This window comes from Eucalyptus grandis, chromosome 8 (genome assembly GCF_016545825.1).
Source record: "Eucalyptus grandis isolate ANBG69807.140 chromosome 8, ASM1654582v1, whole genome shotgun sequence".
Taxonomy (NCBI): Eukaryota; Viridiplantae; Streptophyta; class Magnoliopsida; order Myrtales; family Myrtaceae; genus Eucalyptus; species Eucalyptus grandis.
Window position 1 is genome coordinate 63,686,572 of NC_052619.1, and position 14,819 is coordinate 63,701,390.

The 14,819-nt window shown below is 42.1% G+C and overlaps 1 protein-coding gene and 1 pseudogene across 1 annotated transcript; one reads left to right on the top strand and one right to left on the bottom strand.

Moving 5' to 3' along the window:
* Nucleotides 1–7,225: 7,225 nt before the first annotated feature.
* LOC104415589 (N-terminal acetyltransferase A complex auxiliary subunit NAA15-like) lies at nt 7,226–8,250 on the top strand. The gene is made up of 4 exons (XM_039299059.1): nt 7,226–7,281; nt 7,365–7,476; nt 7,588–7,688; nt 7,997–8,250. Exons 2-4 carry the CDS (start codon nt 7,373–7,375, stop codon nt 8,233–8,235), a joined length of 444 nt encoding a protein of 147 aa, XP_039154993.1. The 5' UTR covers nt 7,226–7,281; nt 7,365–7,372; the 3' UTR covers nt 8,236–8,250.
* Nucleotides 8,251–9,598: 1,348 nt separating this feature from the next.
* Nucleotides 9,599–11,551, bottom strand: LOC104431429 (annotated as a pseudogene).
* Between the last annotated feature and the right edge of the window lie 3,268 nt (nt 11,552–14,819).

Consider the following 14,819-nt stretch of genomic DNA (forward strand, 5'->3'; position numbering starts at 1 on the left):
ACAAATGATGACGTTTCGGTCACAAGATGAATGACACCAATAAAGGAGTCCGTATTATACATAAAACGGATGCTATCTAAGCCTTGGGCAGCTTGACCATCGAAGTCAATCCCCGACGTGGGGCTATAATAGTGCTGCACGTTTGGGCGGTTGAAGTCGAATGTAAAATAATATTGACCGCCGAAATAGGCGGTCCTCTGACCATCGTCCATTGCCGCGGCGAGAGAGAGCGAGGGTTTAGATTTCGGAGAACAGAGCGTTCCTGGGAAGTGCGGCGAGAGTGACGAGAGAAGGGGTTTGGATTTCGGAGATCGGAGCGTGACGAGTGAGAGGGTTTGAATTTCGAACGAGAGAGCGTGATATATAGAGCGTCCTTGGAAGGTGCGGCGAAAGTGACGAGAGAGGCTAGTAGAGTTTTTTTGGCGATTTCTTCGTCTGTAAGGTTAAAGCTGATAATATTCCGTGGAAGAGCTAAGGTAACTCTGCCACAACATTAAACCTTGGGTTGGTCATTTTTAAGCCAATAGTTCCTACATTAGACGCCGACGCAATACGCCAACCCTTATTTAGTAAAGTTAGGTCGCAACATCAGAGTTTCCCATGTGAATACGAGATCTGTTTCCTATATTTCTATTGAAATCCTTTGACTTCTACCCGCATCTAGGCTTTGCGCTGTACCCAGCAAGTCTGACTTGCAAGAGGAACGGTGTTATTAAATGTGCATGTGTTGATGACTGATGAGCACGTCATGCTGGCAAGCAAGCGTGAGCTTTCTATCTCACCAATAAATAGACTCCGCACATAGTACTAAGCACGCGACTAGCGACAATAAATCATCCTCGCGCACAATTGAGAACACCCATCTGATTATCAGATAACACGGTAAATTTTGTGGCTACTTCACTTGCATGCATGTTGTGATACTGCTTGCAAAGGGCAATTTTTTCAATAATCGTTTCTACCTATGGTCGAAAAGATAATGGAGAAACCAAATGTACTCGAAAAGCTGGAGATTAAGCTTACTCCAATGAAGTAGTCCTGGGTGAGGATGGCGTAAACAGTCCAAACGCCGCCGTCGATGAACAGGATGAAGGAGAGGAGGAGACGCATGTACTCCACGCTTTTTGTAGTCACCACTGTTTTCTGCAATAATTATTGAGATTAATGGTCAACTTCATGCAACATATCAAGCAATTAGTCACCTTCATAGTCAAATTATTTAACAGCCATGACATGGCTTGCGCACGCATTTATATATATATCATGGCAGAGAGAGGTGAACCATAGGCGACCATGCTGAAGACAGCACTCAAGACGCCAGCAACAGTGATCTGCATCCAACGGTCCAAGGTCAATTGAGTCACCAAGATTGCGGCTGCTGGGAACATCACATCGCAGGTGATCGCAAGTATTGCAGTTCTCTTCTGCATTTTTGACATACTGCAATTATTTTCTTCATGAAAGAAATGTACGTGTTAACTAAGAGTAATTTAGAAAAAAAAAAACTAACTAAGAGTAATTTGGATTATGGTGGATCTATGCACGAGATAAGATTGCATCAATGTTTCAAGAGCTTTTATTCATCGATCAATAGATTAATAATATTACGTTCTATTCTCAAATTAGTCTAAGTTATATTTGGGGCGACATGATTTGATCGGATCTAAATTATATTTCTTTTTCGAGAAAGAAAGTAACCTACAGAATAGTAATTTTTGGAAATCACAATCAATCGTACTCTCATTCTGGGGGGAGCGTAGAGGAGGAAGATGGCAACAAAGATGATCACGAGCACAACGCCGAAGCCATTGACGGTTGCGACAACGACGCTGTCGGGCTTCACAATCCCGTAGTAAGTCTAGAAGTAGGTGTTGAGCAACTTGAACACGTACGGGATGCTCTCGAACTCCTCAGTTGATCTCCGCTTCAGGATGTGCCAAAATGTTTTCCTACAAAAAAGAAACAAAAAAGGGAGAGAGATTCATACTGGTGTCAATATGGACGATACTATCTCGCTATGAAAAATCAAAAAGCAAATCGAAGGTCATGGCTCATCGGCTCTAGCATACACAGGAGCGAGATAGACTAGGCCGGTGGTGACATTGCCAAGCAATCCGAAGAAGAAGCTTGTTGATAAGCTGGACTGAATTCTTGCGGCCGGAAAAGAAAGATGGATCGGATTAGAACTGGATCGACCAACGTTCTTGAAGGTTTCTGGTCTGCTGTGTCATTGAGAGAGAGAGAGAGAGAGAGAGAGTTTGTAAAGCAGGAATATCTATCCAGCCAGAAATGCCCGTCAAATCACTTCCGAGTGGACAGGAAGTATACTCAACAGGAGTGATCGGTTTCCCAATGATTAATATCCGGCCCTATAACTCTAGGTTCCAAAATTTTAGAACGAGAACAGGCCATGCACTGATGCAGAAGTGAATGCGAGGGCCCCTATAAAGAGTTTAAAAAGTAAAAAAATAGTGGGAGACACAGAAAGAAAGCTAGAGAAAGGAGTGGGGCTAGCACATTCAGCGAATCCAGCACACATGCTAACGAGTTCAGCAGAAGAGGACGCTGTTGACTCTGAACTTTGGGCTTAACTTTGCCCCGAACGTCCTGCTTAAATTTGTATTTATTCAGTATAATCTCTTAACTTTAACTCGATATGTAATATTATTATTAAATTTTAATCTATTCAATAAAATCTTTATAACTCCTAAATTATATAAAAATGTCTAATGTTATCATTTTATTAATTCAAATTCAATTTGTTGATTTGACTTTCAATCCTATACGTTTATGATAACCCTATAGAAATAGAGTTATTTTACTTATTTTAGGAAATAAATAATATAATATTTATGAGAAAATATTTGGATTTCTTTCTAATTATTCAAATTGTCCTTATTTATGTAGCATAATGAAATATGGAGAAGATAAAAAAAAAATGGAAAAATTAGGAATTCCAATTAGAAAGCATTGGAAGATAATATCAAATCATGGAATTTTTGGTTTTGTTCCCTAATTTTATTTGCAAACCTTGAAAGAAATACATCAAATCCAAGATCCTCTGATTTACCCCCTAATTTTATGCAAAAAATAGAGTCAGTTCACCTATTTTAGTCAACAAATAATGTAATACTTATGAGATAATATTTGGATTTCCTTTTAATTATTTAAATTTTCCTTATATATGCAGTATAATGAGATATGGAGAATATAAGGAAAATAATGGCAAAAATCAAGAATTCAAATCAGAAAGCATTATAAGATGGATATCAAATAAGGTTATTCTTGATTTTATTTTTATTTTAGATCGTTTTTCATTATTCTAGAATTTTTTCAAGTATTTTGAAAAGAAGACAAAAGTGGTAACAAAATTTTTATTCTTTGATTCAAGATGCTGGGTTTAATTCATATTTTTGTTTCTTTTTCTGCTATGTTTTAATTTTCTTTTGTTTGCCATAATAATGTGAATGCATGTATAAGTTATATATTATTGTGTCTAATTTTTTTGAGTGACTAGTCACCACTTGAATGATCTAATGTGCATGTAATAATATGCCATTGCTCCTTATAATAAATGACCATGAGTTAAATGTGGATAGAGATATACTGCGTTATTTGTATAGTTTTCGATAATAAGGTGATCCAAAAACTCATTGTAAATCGGAAATATTCATAAATTATAATGCACTTATATTTATTTAAATTTACAAAAACATATAATGAATTAATAAACTACGTAGGTTTGTTATATTTAGAGATATGATAACTAATAGATTATAAAATTCCACTATCACATGTTTAATATCGTTCATGTATCTGAAATTCATATCTAATAGTTATTGTGAAATTAGATGCTTTAACATATTTATCTAATTGATTTACTTATTTAGTCCAAATTTTGCTTTTAAGATTTTTAGTCTTAATTTATTTTCAATTCTATTTTGATCAATTTATAGAATTAGTCTATTTTTAGTATTTAATTAGATTATTTATCATCAATCTCTGTGGGACGATACTATTTCCCATCATTATATAATTTGTTTGATACGTTCACTTACGTTTAAAATTTTATAAACAGTTTAAATGATACATAAAAACGGAAAACGCTACATGTGAATCACCCACGTAAGACGTTCAATTAAAATTATACACGTCTTATGTTAATGTGAATCATCTTAGTTTTCGATGGTTGATCTCGACGAAATAGTCGGGGTCGACAAAAGATATGTGTAAGGGGCCTAATTTATTCGATTTTTGCATTTGCCCTAAATACGGTGACCAATCAAGATGAAGCTCATCATGCTAAAAATAGGCCGGCCCGTTTAATTTCACCTGTCATACTCGAAACAAACGACAAACCACGAAAAAATATTGGGTGGTCCGGGACCTCCACGTCAGCGTGGTCCCCGGCCACTCACGAGGCGCCATGTGGAGGGGTGGGCCCCACTTGGCGTATTCCGCTTCGCCTTCTTCCCCCTCCCGACGCCCCTCTCCTCTCTCGCTCCTCGACTCAGGCTTCTTTCTCTCTCCTCTCTCTTCTCACTCTCTCCCAAATAACTCGGCTGGTGACTTGGCTCGGCTCGGCTGGCAGAAGAAAGGACGGGTAATAAATGCGCAACGCTCTCACTTAAATTTTCTCTCTCTCACTTGAATTTTCTAGGTTTTGTCTCTCTTTCGTGGAAGAGCACACAGACAACGAGCTGCACTTACTTCCTTTGTTTCGCTGCACTTACTTCCTTTGTTTCTCTCTCAGCGCATCCCACTCCCTCCGCCTCCGCCTCCAAAAAGCCTCGCCGGTCATCTACCTCGGCACGTCGCCTCCTCCAAGAGCCCCGCCGCCGCAATTGGTTCCTCGAACCTTCACCTCCGACTGTTTCCAACGCGGAGATCGAGTTTGTGCTCGCATTGGTCTCTCGACAACTTCTGCCCTCCGTCCGGTTGCCTCCCTCCGACGAACTCCTCGTCAACTCCGACTCCGAGCTGCCGCCGCCACCGCCGATGGCGTCCCTCGTCTCTCGGCATCCGCTTGTCCTCCCACTCCCTCGGGCCGAAGACGCCGCGGCCTCCGCCGCGAGGGAGGCCGTCGGCCTCCGATTTTAGAGGAGGCGGCCTTGATCTCGTTCCGAGCGGCGCCAGGCTCCCCGCCATCGACCGGGTGTTGTCCCTGTCGTTGGCCCGAACGGTCGCAAGGGAGATCTCGGTGGACCTGGGCAGGGCCGACGGCGCGGCGAAGAAGGAGAGGCGCGGGCTAGAGGGCTGGAGATTCCCGCTCGCTGTGGACGAGGTACGTGGACTGGCTACACCAAAGACCGGAGCTAGGGCTTTTCCTTGGACGTGAGCCCGAATCGGGTTCACGGACGAGTTCGTGGAGGAGATAGAGCCTCGGTTCCAGGCCGCGTTCAAGGTGATGGAGGAGCTGGGGAAGGGCGCGATCGCGAACCTAGCCCAGACGAGGGCCGCATGGTCGGGCACTACTGGTTGAGGAAGTCGGAACTCGCGCCGGCCCGATTCCAAGCGCAGATTGAGAGCACGCTTGACGCCGTCTGCAATTTCGCTGTTCTTCTTTGATTGCTGTTTCCTGAGTTTAATGAGCTCGTGGTAATGATTCTAATGATATCTATTGCTCCTATTCTAGAGGATTCTTAGAAGAGAAGCTTGACGATCGGTTTATTTGTTGACATTTGCCGAATGTCAAGTGTCAGGAGTTCTGTTGAAAGATGATAAAATTTTCATATGTTTTTGGAGCTATTATTCATTGGAGCAAGTTCAATAAGACAGAAGCTCGTGACTTTTAACTTACAATGTTGGACACTCCCGCCGTATAGGTTTGTCTTTCGGTCGACTTAGATGGATGTTGGAGCTCCCGAACGACATAGAGATAGTCAGATAGATCGGTATCCTTTGCTAATGGAACAAGTGGAGAGTAGTAGTGGTCATCATCACGTAATTGATGTACAGAGAAATGGGGACGCCTCATTGACAGCATCTCATTGACGCCGGATTGAGAGCACGCTTGACGCCGTCTGCAATTTGCTGCCGATGTGGTCAGCGGTAAGGTCGATTCTGGAATTTCGGTCGTTGTTGCTCTCCGTGTGGTAAGAGAGTCTATAGTTCCCTGCGTTCTGTCATATATGCAAATGCCTGCCCATTTTAATATTGGAATTGGTGATTACATTCCTTTCGCCAAAAAATGTGCTTTATCGTTTCTAGAGAGAGCATGATATGTACCAATGAGCAGCTTCTTCCTGATAAATTAGTGTATGTAATATTCCTGCGCAATCTTCTTTTTGGCTTCACATATTATGTAACTTCCTTTTTATTAATAGTTGCTGTTGTGACCTGGATTCCATTATGTATATGTGGTGGTAGGTCGAGGATCCACTATCAGAGGCAACAAAGTACTTGAAGCGGCTTCAAATGAGCTCACCTGATTCTTTGGAAACATACATTCTTTCGTTTGAAGAAAATATGAGCAAGCGGAAAACTTTGCTTGCCTTTCAAGTAATTTTGCCTGGGGTTACTTTGCTTCTTCTTCTTTTTTGTCCAGTGACTTTCTTACTCTTGAAACTTCTTGAAACATATTGTTCGGAGTAACTTAATGACGAGCTGATAAATGTTCTGTTTCTTTTTCCTATATACGTGCTGCTTGCAATTTAATTTTCTACTTAACTCCATTTTAATATATGCATCTTTATATGATGCTCTTTTCATAAACCCAGACAGTGAAGCAGCTGCTCTGGTTGGACGCGGAAAGCCCTGACACACATAGGTGCCTGGTTAGTTTCTCTCTAGTTTGCACTCGAGATATTTTATCATTCTCATATGTCCTCTTAACTCCTTGGGTTGAGCTGTTGATATATTTGTCGCATCTTTTGGGTGTCTGTAAATTTTGATGCAAGTCATAGTATGTTGATCTGTGTTGCTGCTGCTTTTTCCTCAACTCTTTTCAGTGGTGGTCTATATTGTTTCCCCGGTTGCTAGACTTTGACGGCTCGGTGTTGTTCCTGATGGGTGCTTTTTGCTGCAGTTAAAGTTTTTCCACGTAGTTAGTTCCATGGCTGCCCCAGCTACTGACTCTGAGAAACTCATTTGCACTGTATTAGAAGCTGAACGACCAAAAAATCAGGTTCTTTACAACCTGTCTTTTGGACTTGCTATATCTTTCTTGTTTGTTTTTTTCAATATGACAGTCTTTTAACACATACAATTGTTCATCTTGCAGTCATTTGCATGGGAAGTCTCTTTTAGAGGCAAATGAGTCATTCCTCGATAAGCATAAAGGTATCCTCAACATCAGACAATTTTCTTACGTGTGTTATAACATGTTCTAAGTGTGCTTGGTCTTTTTTTTATTGTGTGTGCAGATTCCTTGATGCACAGGGCAGCTGCTGCAGAAATGCTGTATCTTTTGGAACCCAGCAATAAGGGCAAGGCTGTGAAATTAATTGAGGATTCAAGCAACAACTTGGTGCAAAGGTACTGTTTGGTGCAACGAAGGTCTACCATCTTCATTTCATTTGTTTTGGACTGTTTTACGCTGCCATCCCCTTGATAATCTGTTGAGCATGTCCACGTTATGTTGCATAGAAATGGAGCACTCGGATCAGTTAAGGAATGGAAACTCAAGGATTGTATTGCGGTTCACAAGCTACTCTCCTCAGTAGTAGTTGATACGGATGTTGCGTCAAGTAAGTTTTGATCTCATCAACTGTTTTTGGTTAAAGTTATGCTTAAAATGTGGAGTATCTGTTGGAATAATTGGAGTAGCAGCAGTATAGGGTAGCAAGTGGGTGGCTGGGTGGGTGTGTGTTGGGGTGTGAGAGTCAGGGAGGGATCTCATCAGTGAATTTCGTTACTGATGACCATTCTTCTATCCCTACTTCCTTATTGGCTTACTCATTTTACTGAATACAAAGATGGGATATTATGATTGGATAAAGCTAGATTTGACTTTTGAGATGGTGTCTCTGACACTTGTAAAATACATCTTCAACAGGATGGAAATTACGTTGTGCCGAATACTTCCTGCACTCCACGTATTTTGAAGGAAGTTGCAGTTCTGCAGTTCTAAAGTCCTCGTACAACCAGATTTCTCATAATCCTGAAAATGGACTCAACCCTCCTGCGGGTGGCATAAGCATATGGATTCTCTTGCGCCAAATGGAAAACTGGAAGCTTTTAAGGACCTCTCTCTATCTAACAAGTGGAGTTGAAAGCTCATTTTGGGCAATGTAATTGTACATTCATCGGTATGCATGAGAGTTAGTTCACAGCTGCTTGGGAGATAGTTCGTTCAACCACTGGGGAAGTATCATTCATAGGGCCTTTTCCAGTTCATGGCCATTCTGTCGCTTTATTGGATTGGCATTTGCTTCTGTTCTTTTTGGCCTCCCTCTCCCTCTCGTCTTGGAATTTGTTTTGCTAATTGTGTATAATCTTCCTCCACTTTCGTTTCCGGTCGGATTCATAGCCTGTGTGTCTGTGGGCATGAATGAGAAAAGGTGGCGGGCTCCGTGGGAATATGCATTAAACTAAGGTTTCCTTTTTGCATTGTTAGTTTTACAATCTATAGGAGATCCCTGAGGTGGAGCCACAGGAGAAATTTTCGAGAACGGATGGTTCGTCAGCCTTAAGAACAAGTGGCCTCTGCAAACTTACTTCCGGAGACATGTTGTACTTACCTTGTTTATGTCCACCATTGTTTTTCCTTTGTATAAACATTGCGTCCTGTGAAAAATTTTGGAATGAGATGTTACAAATGATAGATTTTGCATCAATAAAACATACTCTCCTGGGTTGGTTTTTGTTCTTCGTTTTCTAGTTTCAGGTCATGACAGTTTTCTATTTTTTGGTTAAAGTACGCAAGTGAGTGATTCGGGCCTTGGCTCTATGTTATCCTTGCTAATATGAACCTCCTAATTTATCTTCTTTGGTTTTTTCGTATCACTAATGAAATGGATGAAGACAAGTGGTCTCCTAATGGGTTGTTGGAGAGGAGCCATATGTTTTGCTGGACTTGATCTTTTTTCTGGTACGGAAATTTCCCTAGGTTGTAGGGAAAACGTTTCATTTTCTTTTTCTTTCTTCTAGTTTTCCCTCTTACAAGCTTCGAAGAAATTATCTCTTTGAGGCCTTTGGCAATTTCTCCTGCTTTTAAGTTGTCTGAAACTCTGAAAATAAATTTAGAAAATGCGAAAATAATGGTATGCCATTTTTGCTGTTTTTGCACCAAAATAAGAAGGATGAAATTATGTAGCCTCATCTCCCTTCTTAGACCACAACCAGAATAGTAACATGAATGGCACGAAATATGTAAGTTCAAGAAAAAGCCATTTTTCTTCTTTTCTATGAGTCCCAAACCGACCACGTGCACAATGCTCTCTCATATCTTGTGATGTATGGTGCGGAAAGATAAAAACTAAGTTGTTCTCTGCAAATATCAGCAATTTTTTAGCATATTGCTACAACTTTGATTACGCACTATGCTAGCTATTTCTTGATCAGCCTTGGGTAACTGTCTGTAACAGCAATAGTACTGAGGTCCTCCATTTATCTTAAGCATGCCCACTCTAGGGCTCCAAAATAGGAGAACCTGACACGATGAATAGTTACAGTTTATCGCAATTTACGTGATTAAATACACCATGTGCTGTATTTTCGAACAAGCTATATACATCATTACCATTATCCTGAGATAGGATCTGTGCGCAAAGATTCCTTTGCCATTGCAGCACCCCCAGATCGTTTCACGGGACCCGGTGTATGAGCCGAGCATCCAACTTCGACCTCACATTTACATGTCCTGAGAAGGTGGGACCACTCCCAAGCAAGAGATTCACTTCTCCATAGTGTAGTGTAGCAATGGTAAATCATCCGATGCGTCGCAAGAGAACCTCTTTGCAGATATAACCTCTTGCTACCTGTGCCAAGTCAATACACGTCTCTGCGAAGAGGCCCTGTTTCATCGTAAGTCCGATGAGCAAACATTGTAGTTGGCACATTCATGGGCAGCTCCCTTATGCAAATTCTTGAGCTACTTGAAACTCGTCCTCAGTTCTAGCCGTCTCTGTCAGATTTCGAAAGCCCACTGCTCTCGCTAATCTCACTTTTACAGAGGTGGCATGAAGCATTGATCTTTAACCATTTATCAATGCACTCAACGTGGAAGACATGGTGACAAGGTAGCTCTTTTAGTTCATCGTTATCTGCATATCTTGACAAGCAAACACAGCAAACCTGCACAAATACAATGGCAACATCACTTTGTCTGCTTGAAGATAAATATCATGCCTAGCTGCCGATAGTAAGCATTTGCCACTTGCTGCTGTCATGATAGTTTCACCATGTTAAGGAACATATAAGCATATGTGAGGCGAGGCCTTTCTTTTTAGGACGCAAAATCAAATGCTAGCCCTACGTTATAGGTCAAAATTCAGCAGGAAGGTGCTTGAACTCCAGAATTGGAATGGGAGGACATAAGTGGGTTTTATGCTTACCGCGTCTTCTCCCAACAAGAAACGCTCCTTTTCTGTCCCTGGAGCCAAGACCCCGCCTTCACTTCCTCCTGTGTTAAATTCCTCGCCGTCAGCATTTAAGTCTTGCTTCACCTTGAATTTGTAGATAGGAAGAGCATTGATGGATTCTGAGGTGGCTCCTCTTGTCTGCGAAAAGTCTTCTCGGATGCCCAGAACAGACATTATGCAAGGTAGGCAGCAACAAATTGTTGCACATAGTATAGAAGGCATGGCATATCCAATACAGCTAAAAGTTAGAAATACTATACATAACCTGCAAAAGGGCCACAACACATATATTTCATCAAGCACAGCACTTACATGTATAGACAGAACAGAACAGTGTCCCTATAAATTGGTACCTATACAGTTTCAGAGCATCAGAAGGTGAAGAGTGACCTCCAAAAATCCACACATTGCCAACAACAAACCATACAGCAAAAAAAAAAAACAGTCTAAGGCCATCTTGAAATGGTCCACCAGCCCACTAATTCTGCAAAAACGAAATTAGCTGTTGATTCCATCTATCATAGATTGTACAGACTAGGTTATTCTGAATGATGCCAATAATCCCACAACATGCAAATTGAAATTCAATTTGAATAGATGAGAAGCAATCATCATCCATGAGCAGCATAAGAAACAATTGAACTTTACCGTGAACTCAAGAGTGTCTGCAATTTGGCCATTCCATGATGCCGATTCTTCAGAATGTTGATTGCCCTCATCTGTGGACTGTGTGACAGAGATAGCTGTATAAGATCTAGGCTCTGATTGACTGCCATGAGAAGTCCCTCAATGGGATCGACTGGACTGCTGATCACTACCACGGTTGCCAGAATGATAACACCAGTAAAGAATAGGCAACGTTGCCACATAACCTACAACCCATGCAAATAGTGGAGCCTCTGGATTTTCATGTCTTGACAATGACAAAACCACTATGGATGCTATAATTTGACCCACGGTGACAACTAGCTCCACCGAAATCCATAGTCCAGAATTCAATGGACTTGTTCGATGCTGGTGGTAATCATCACTCCTCGTGCTAGAGGAATTCACGGAGTTCAATCTGTTTGATGAATTTACAGTTGTTTGATCCACAGGGGCTGGCATGCTAGGCGAAAGTCCATCCTCATTCTCTCGTCAAGTCTACCCCGCGTTGCCGATCACCATGAGATGCTGTCAATGAGGCGTCCCCATTTCTCTCGTACATCAATTACGTGCCGATGACCACTACTACTCTCCACTTGTTCCATTAGCAAAGGATACCGATCTATCTCGACTATCTCTATGTCGTTCGGGAGCTCCAACATCCATCTAAGTCGACCGAAAGACAAACCTATACGGCAGAGTGTCCAACATTGTAAGTTAAAAGTCACGAGCTTCCTGTCTTATTGAACTTGCTCCAATGAATAATAGCTCCAAAAACATATGAAAATTTTATCATCTTTCAATAGAACTCCTGACACTTGACATTCGGCAAATGTCAACAAATAAACTGATCGTCAAGCTTCTCTTCTAAGAATCCTCTAGAATAGGAGCAATAGATATCATTAGAATCATTACCACGAGCTCATTAAACTCAGGAAACAGCAATCAAAGAAGAACAGCGAAATTGCAGACGGCGTCAAGCGTGCTCTCAATCTCGCGCTTGGAATCGGGCCGGCGCGAGTTCCGACTTCCTCAACCAGCAGTGCCCGACCATGCGGCCCTCGTCGGGCTAGGTTCGCGATCGCGCCCTTCCCCGCCTCCTCCATCGCCTTGAACGCGGCCCGGAACCGAGGCTCTATCTCCTCCACGAACTCGTCCGTGAACCCGATTCAGGCTCACGTCCAAGGAAAAGCCCTAGCTCCGGTGCTGGTGTAGCCAGCCCACGTACCTCGTCCACAGCGAGCGGGAATCTCCAGCCCTCTAGCCCGCGCCTCTCCTTCTTCGCCACGCCGTCGGCCCCCGCCTGTGTCCACCGAGATCTCCCTTGCGACCGTTCGGGCGCCGATGTGGACAACACCCGGTCGATGGCGGGGAGCCTGGCGCCGCTCGGAACGAGATCAAGGCCGCCTCCCTCCTGTTGGAGGCCGACGGCTTCGCGGCGGAGGCTAGCGGCGTCTTCGGCCTGAGGGAGTGGGAGGACAAGCAGATGCCAGAGACGGAGGACGCCATCGGCGGTGGCGGCGGCAGCTTGGAGTCGGAGTTGACGACGAGTTCGTCGGAGGGAGGCAACCGGACGGAGGGCAGAAGTTGTCGAGAGACCAACGCGAGCACAAACTCGATCTCCGCGTTGGAAACAGTCGGAGGCGAAGGTTCGAGGAACCAACTGCGACTGGCGGGGCTCTTGGAGGAGGCGACGTGCCAGAGGTAGATGACCGGCGAGGCTTTTTGGAGAGGCGAAGGCGGAGGGAGTGGGATGCGCTGAGAGAGAAACAAAGGAAGTAAGTGCAGCTCGTTGTTTGTGTGCTCTTCCACGAAAGAGAGACAAAACCTAGAAAATTCAAGTGAGAGAGAGAAAATTTAAGCGGGAGTGTTGCGCATTTATTACCCGTCCTTTCTTCTGCCAGCCGAGCCGAGCCGAGCCGAGTCACCAGCCAAGTTATTTGGGAGAGAGTGAGAAGAGAGAGGAGAGAGAAAGAAGCCTGAGTCGAGGAGCAGAGAGGAGAGAGGGCGTCGGGAGAGGGGAAGAAGGCAGAAGCGGAATACGCCAAGTGGGGCCCACCCCTCCACATGGCGCCTCGTGAGTGGCCGGGGACCACGCTGACGTGGAGGTCCCGGACCACCCAATATTTTCTCCACTTTTGATTGCATACATGATGGGACTTTTGAAATGATGCCGAGGCATATTGGATTGCTACCGTCGTCCGAGTAACATTCTCTTTCTCTCTTTCCTCATGAATTGACATCAAAATGGAGACAGCTTAACTTTTACTAATTAAGCGAGTCACATGGGCTTAATCACATGATATGACAATTTATTCACTAGAGATCTTATATTGAGTTAAATTTGAATAATTGAGGTACTTGATCAAATAAATAAAAAGTTTAGATATTTGATAATAAGATGGAAAAAAGTTCGGATATTTGCTGAGTGAGTTATTATCCTTTCTGTTGATATTTTATTTTAGATTAAAATGGGTTGGGAGGGGTGACCAAAGCAACTTTGCATCTAGACATTAACTATAGTGGTCCCAAGAGCATGTATGCAAGAGAGATATAGCTATGTGGTTTCAATGTCTTTTAAGGAAATATAAATCCTAGCGTGAAAGCAAACGAATTGTAGACTTTTAAAAGATCTAGTCAGATTGCTATCGTGACGATTGAATTGAAAAGAAACACCAATAGCATCAATCGAACATTTACGCAAAGTCCGTTTGTTTTGTGAAAATAAATAATCTGAAAATATATATATTTTAAAAATAATTGCTTATTTATGAAATAATTAGTCAATACAAAGTAATTTCTTTATCGATAACCATTTATTTTTAAATATTTGTGTAGCAAAATAAAAATATCTTTTAGTCATTCAATACAAATGATATTTAAAAAAAAAATGTTAAACGCACCGACAACTGCACATTAATTTCCTCCAAGCGAATCAATCCATTTACTTTGAGGCGATCTTCTCAACAAACGGCATGAGTCGACTTCCCTACGAAATTACTTCTTCAGTCTAATCCATTCCTCAATTTAGGACATGATGAGGATTCTATGACAACAAGAATGGGAAAGGTAGACAAATGTGGGCATGCCAAAAATCGAAGTACGCGTGAAGAAAAGTCTGTGTTGGGGTTAGGATTAGAACTTTGACCCACGAGCTTTAATACTTTAGAAAAAAAAAATTGTATAGTTGGAAACAAGAGATAAAAACCTAATACTTAGCATTATAGAGACTCGTGAAATGGGTGGATTAGGTTGGGTTTGGGTTGAGTGAAAAATAGTTTGACCTAATTTGGCCAATTTAAGTTGTTTTGACTTATTTTTATGCAATACCAATTTAGCGACTCATAATGACCCGACGCGTTTTTCTGTCTAACCTAATTCATATGGTTAAAGCGCTTTCATGTTCTACCTAATATAGGAAAACTCATATGCAAACTGAGGTAAGAATGTGGAGTGAGTGATTGCGAGATCGGTGAGGGCGAGAGAGAGAGTCATAGATGTGAATTGGTTTAAGTAAACTGTGAGTTTGTTTGATATCCATATTATTTTAGACTTTGCTATTTTAAATCCATTTACTAAATATAACTAATCCATACAATAACTCAACTTATCAAATATGGGTTAAGATATAAGTTTATTGCTCATTTTAAC

Excerpts from the sequence above, each read along its gene's own strand:
- LOC104415589 (XM_039299059.1), top strand. The coding sequence starts at position 7,373 with ATGCACAGGGCAGCTGCTGCAGAAATGCTGTATCTTTTGGAACCCAGC. Across the intron at positions 7,477-7,587 it reads AGCAACAACTTGGTGCAAAG|AAATGGAGCACTCGGATCAG; the intron begins GTACTGTTTGGT and ends TATGTTGCATAG. Across the intron at positions 7,689-7,996 it reads TGATACGGATGTTGCGTCAA|GATGGAAATTACGTTGTGCC; the intron begins GTAAGTTTTGAT and ends CATCTTCAACAG.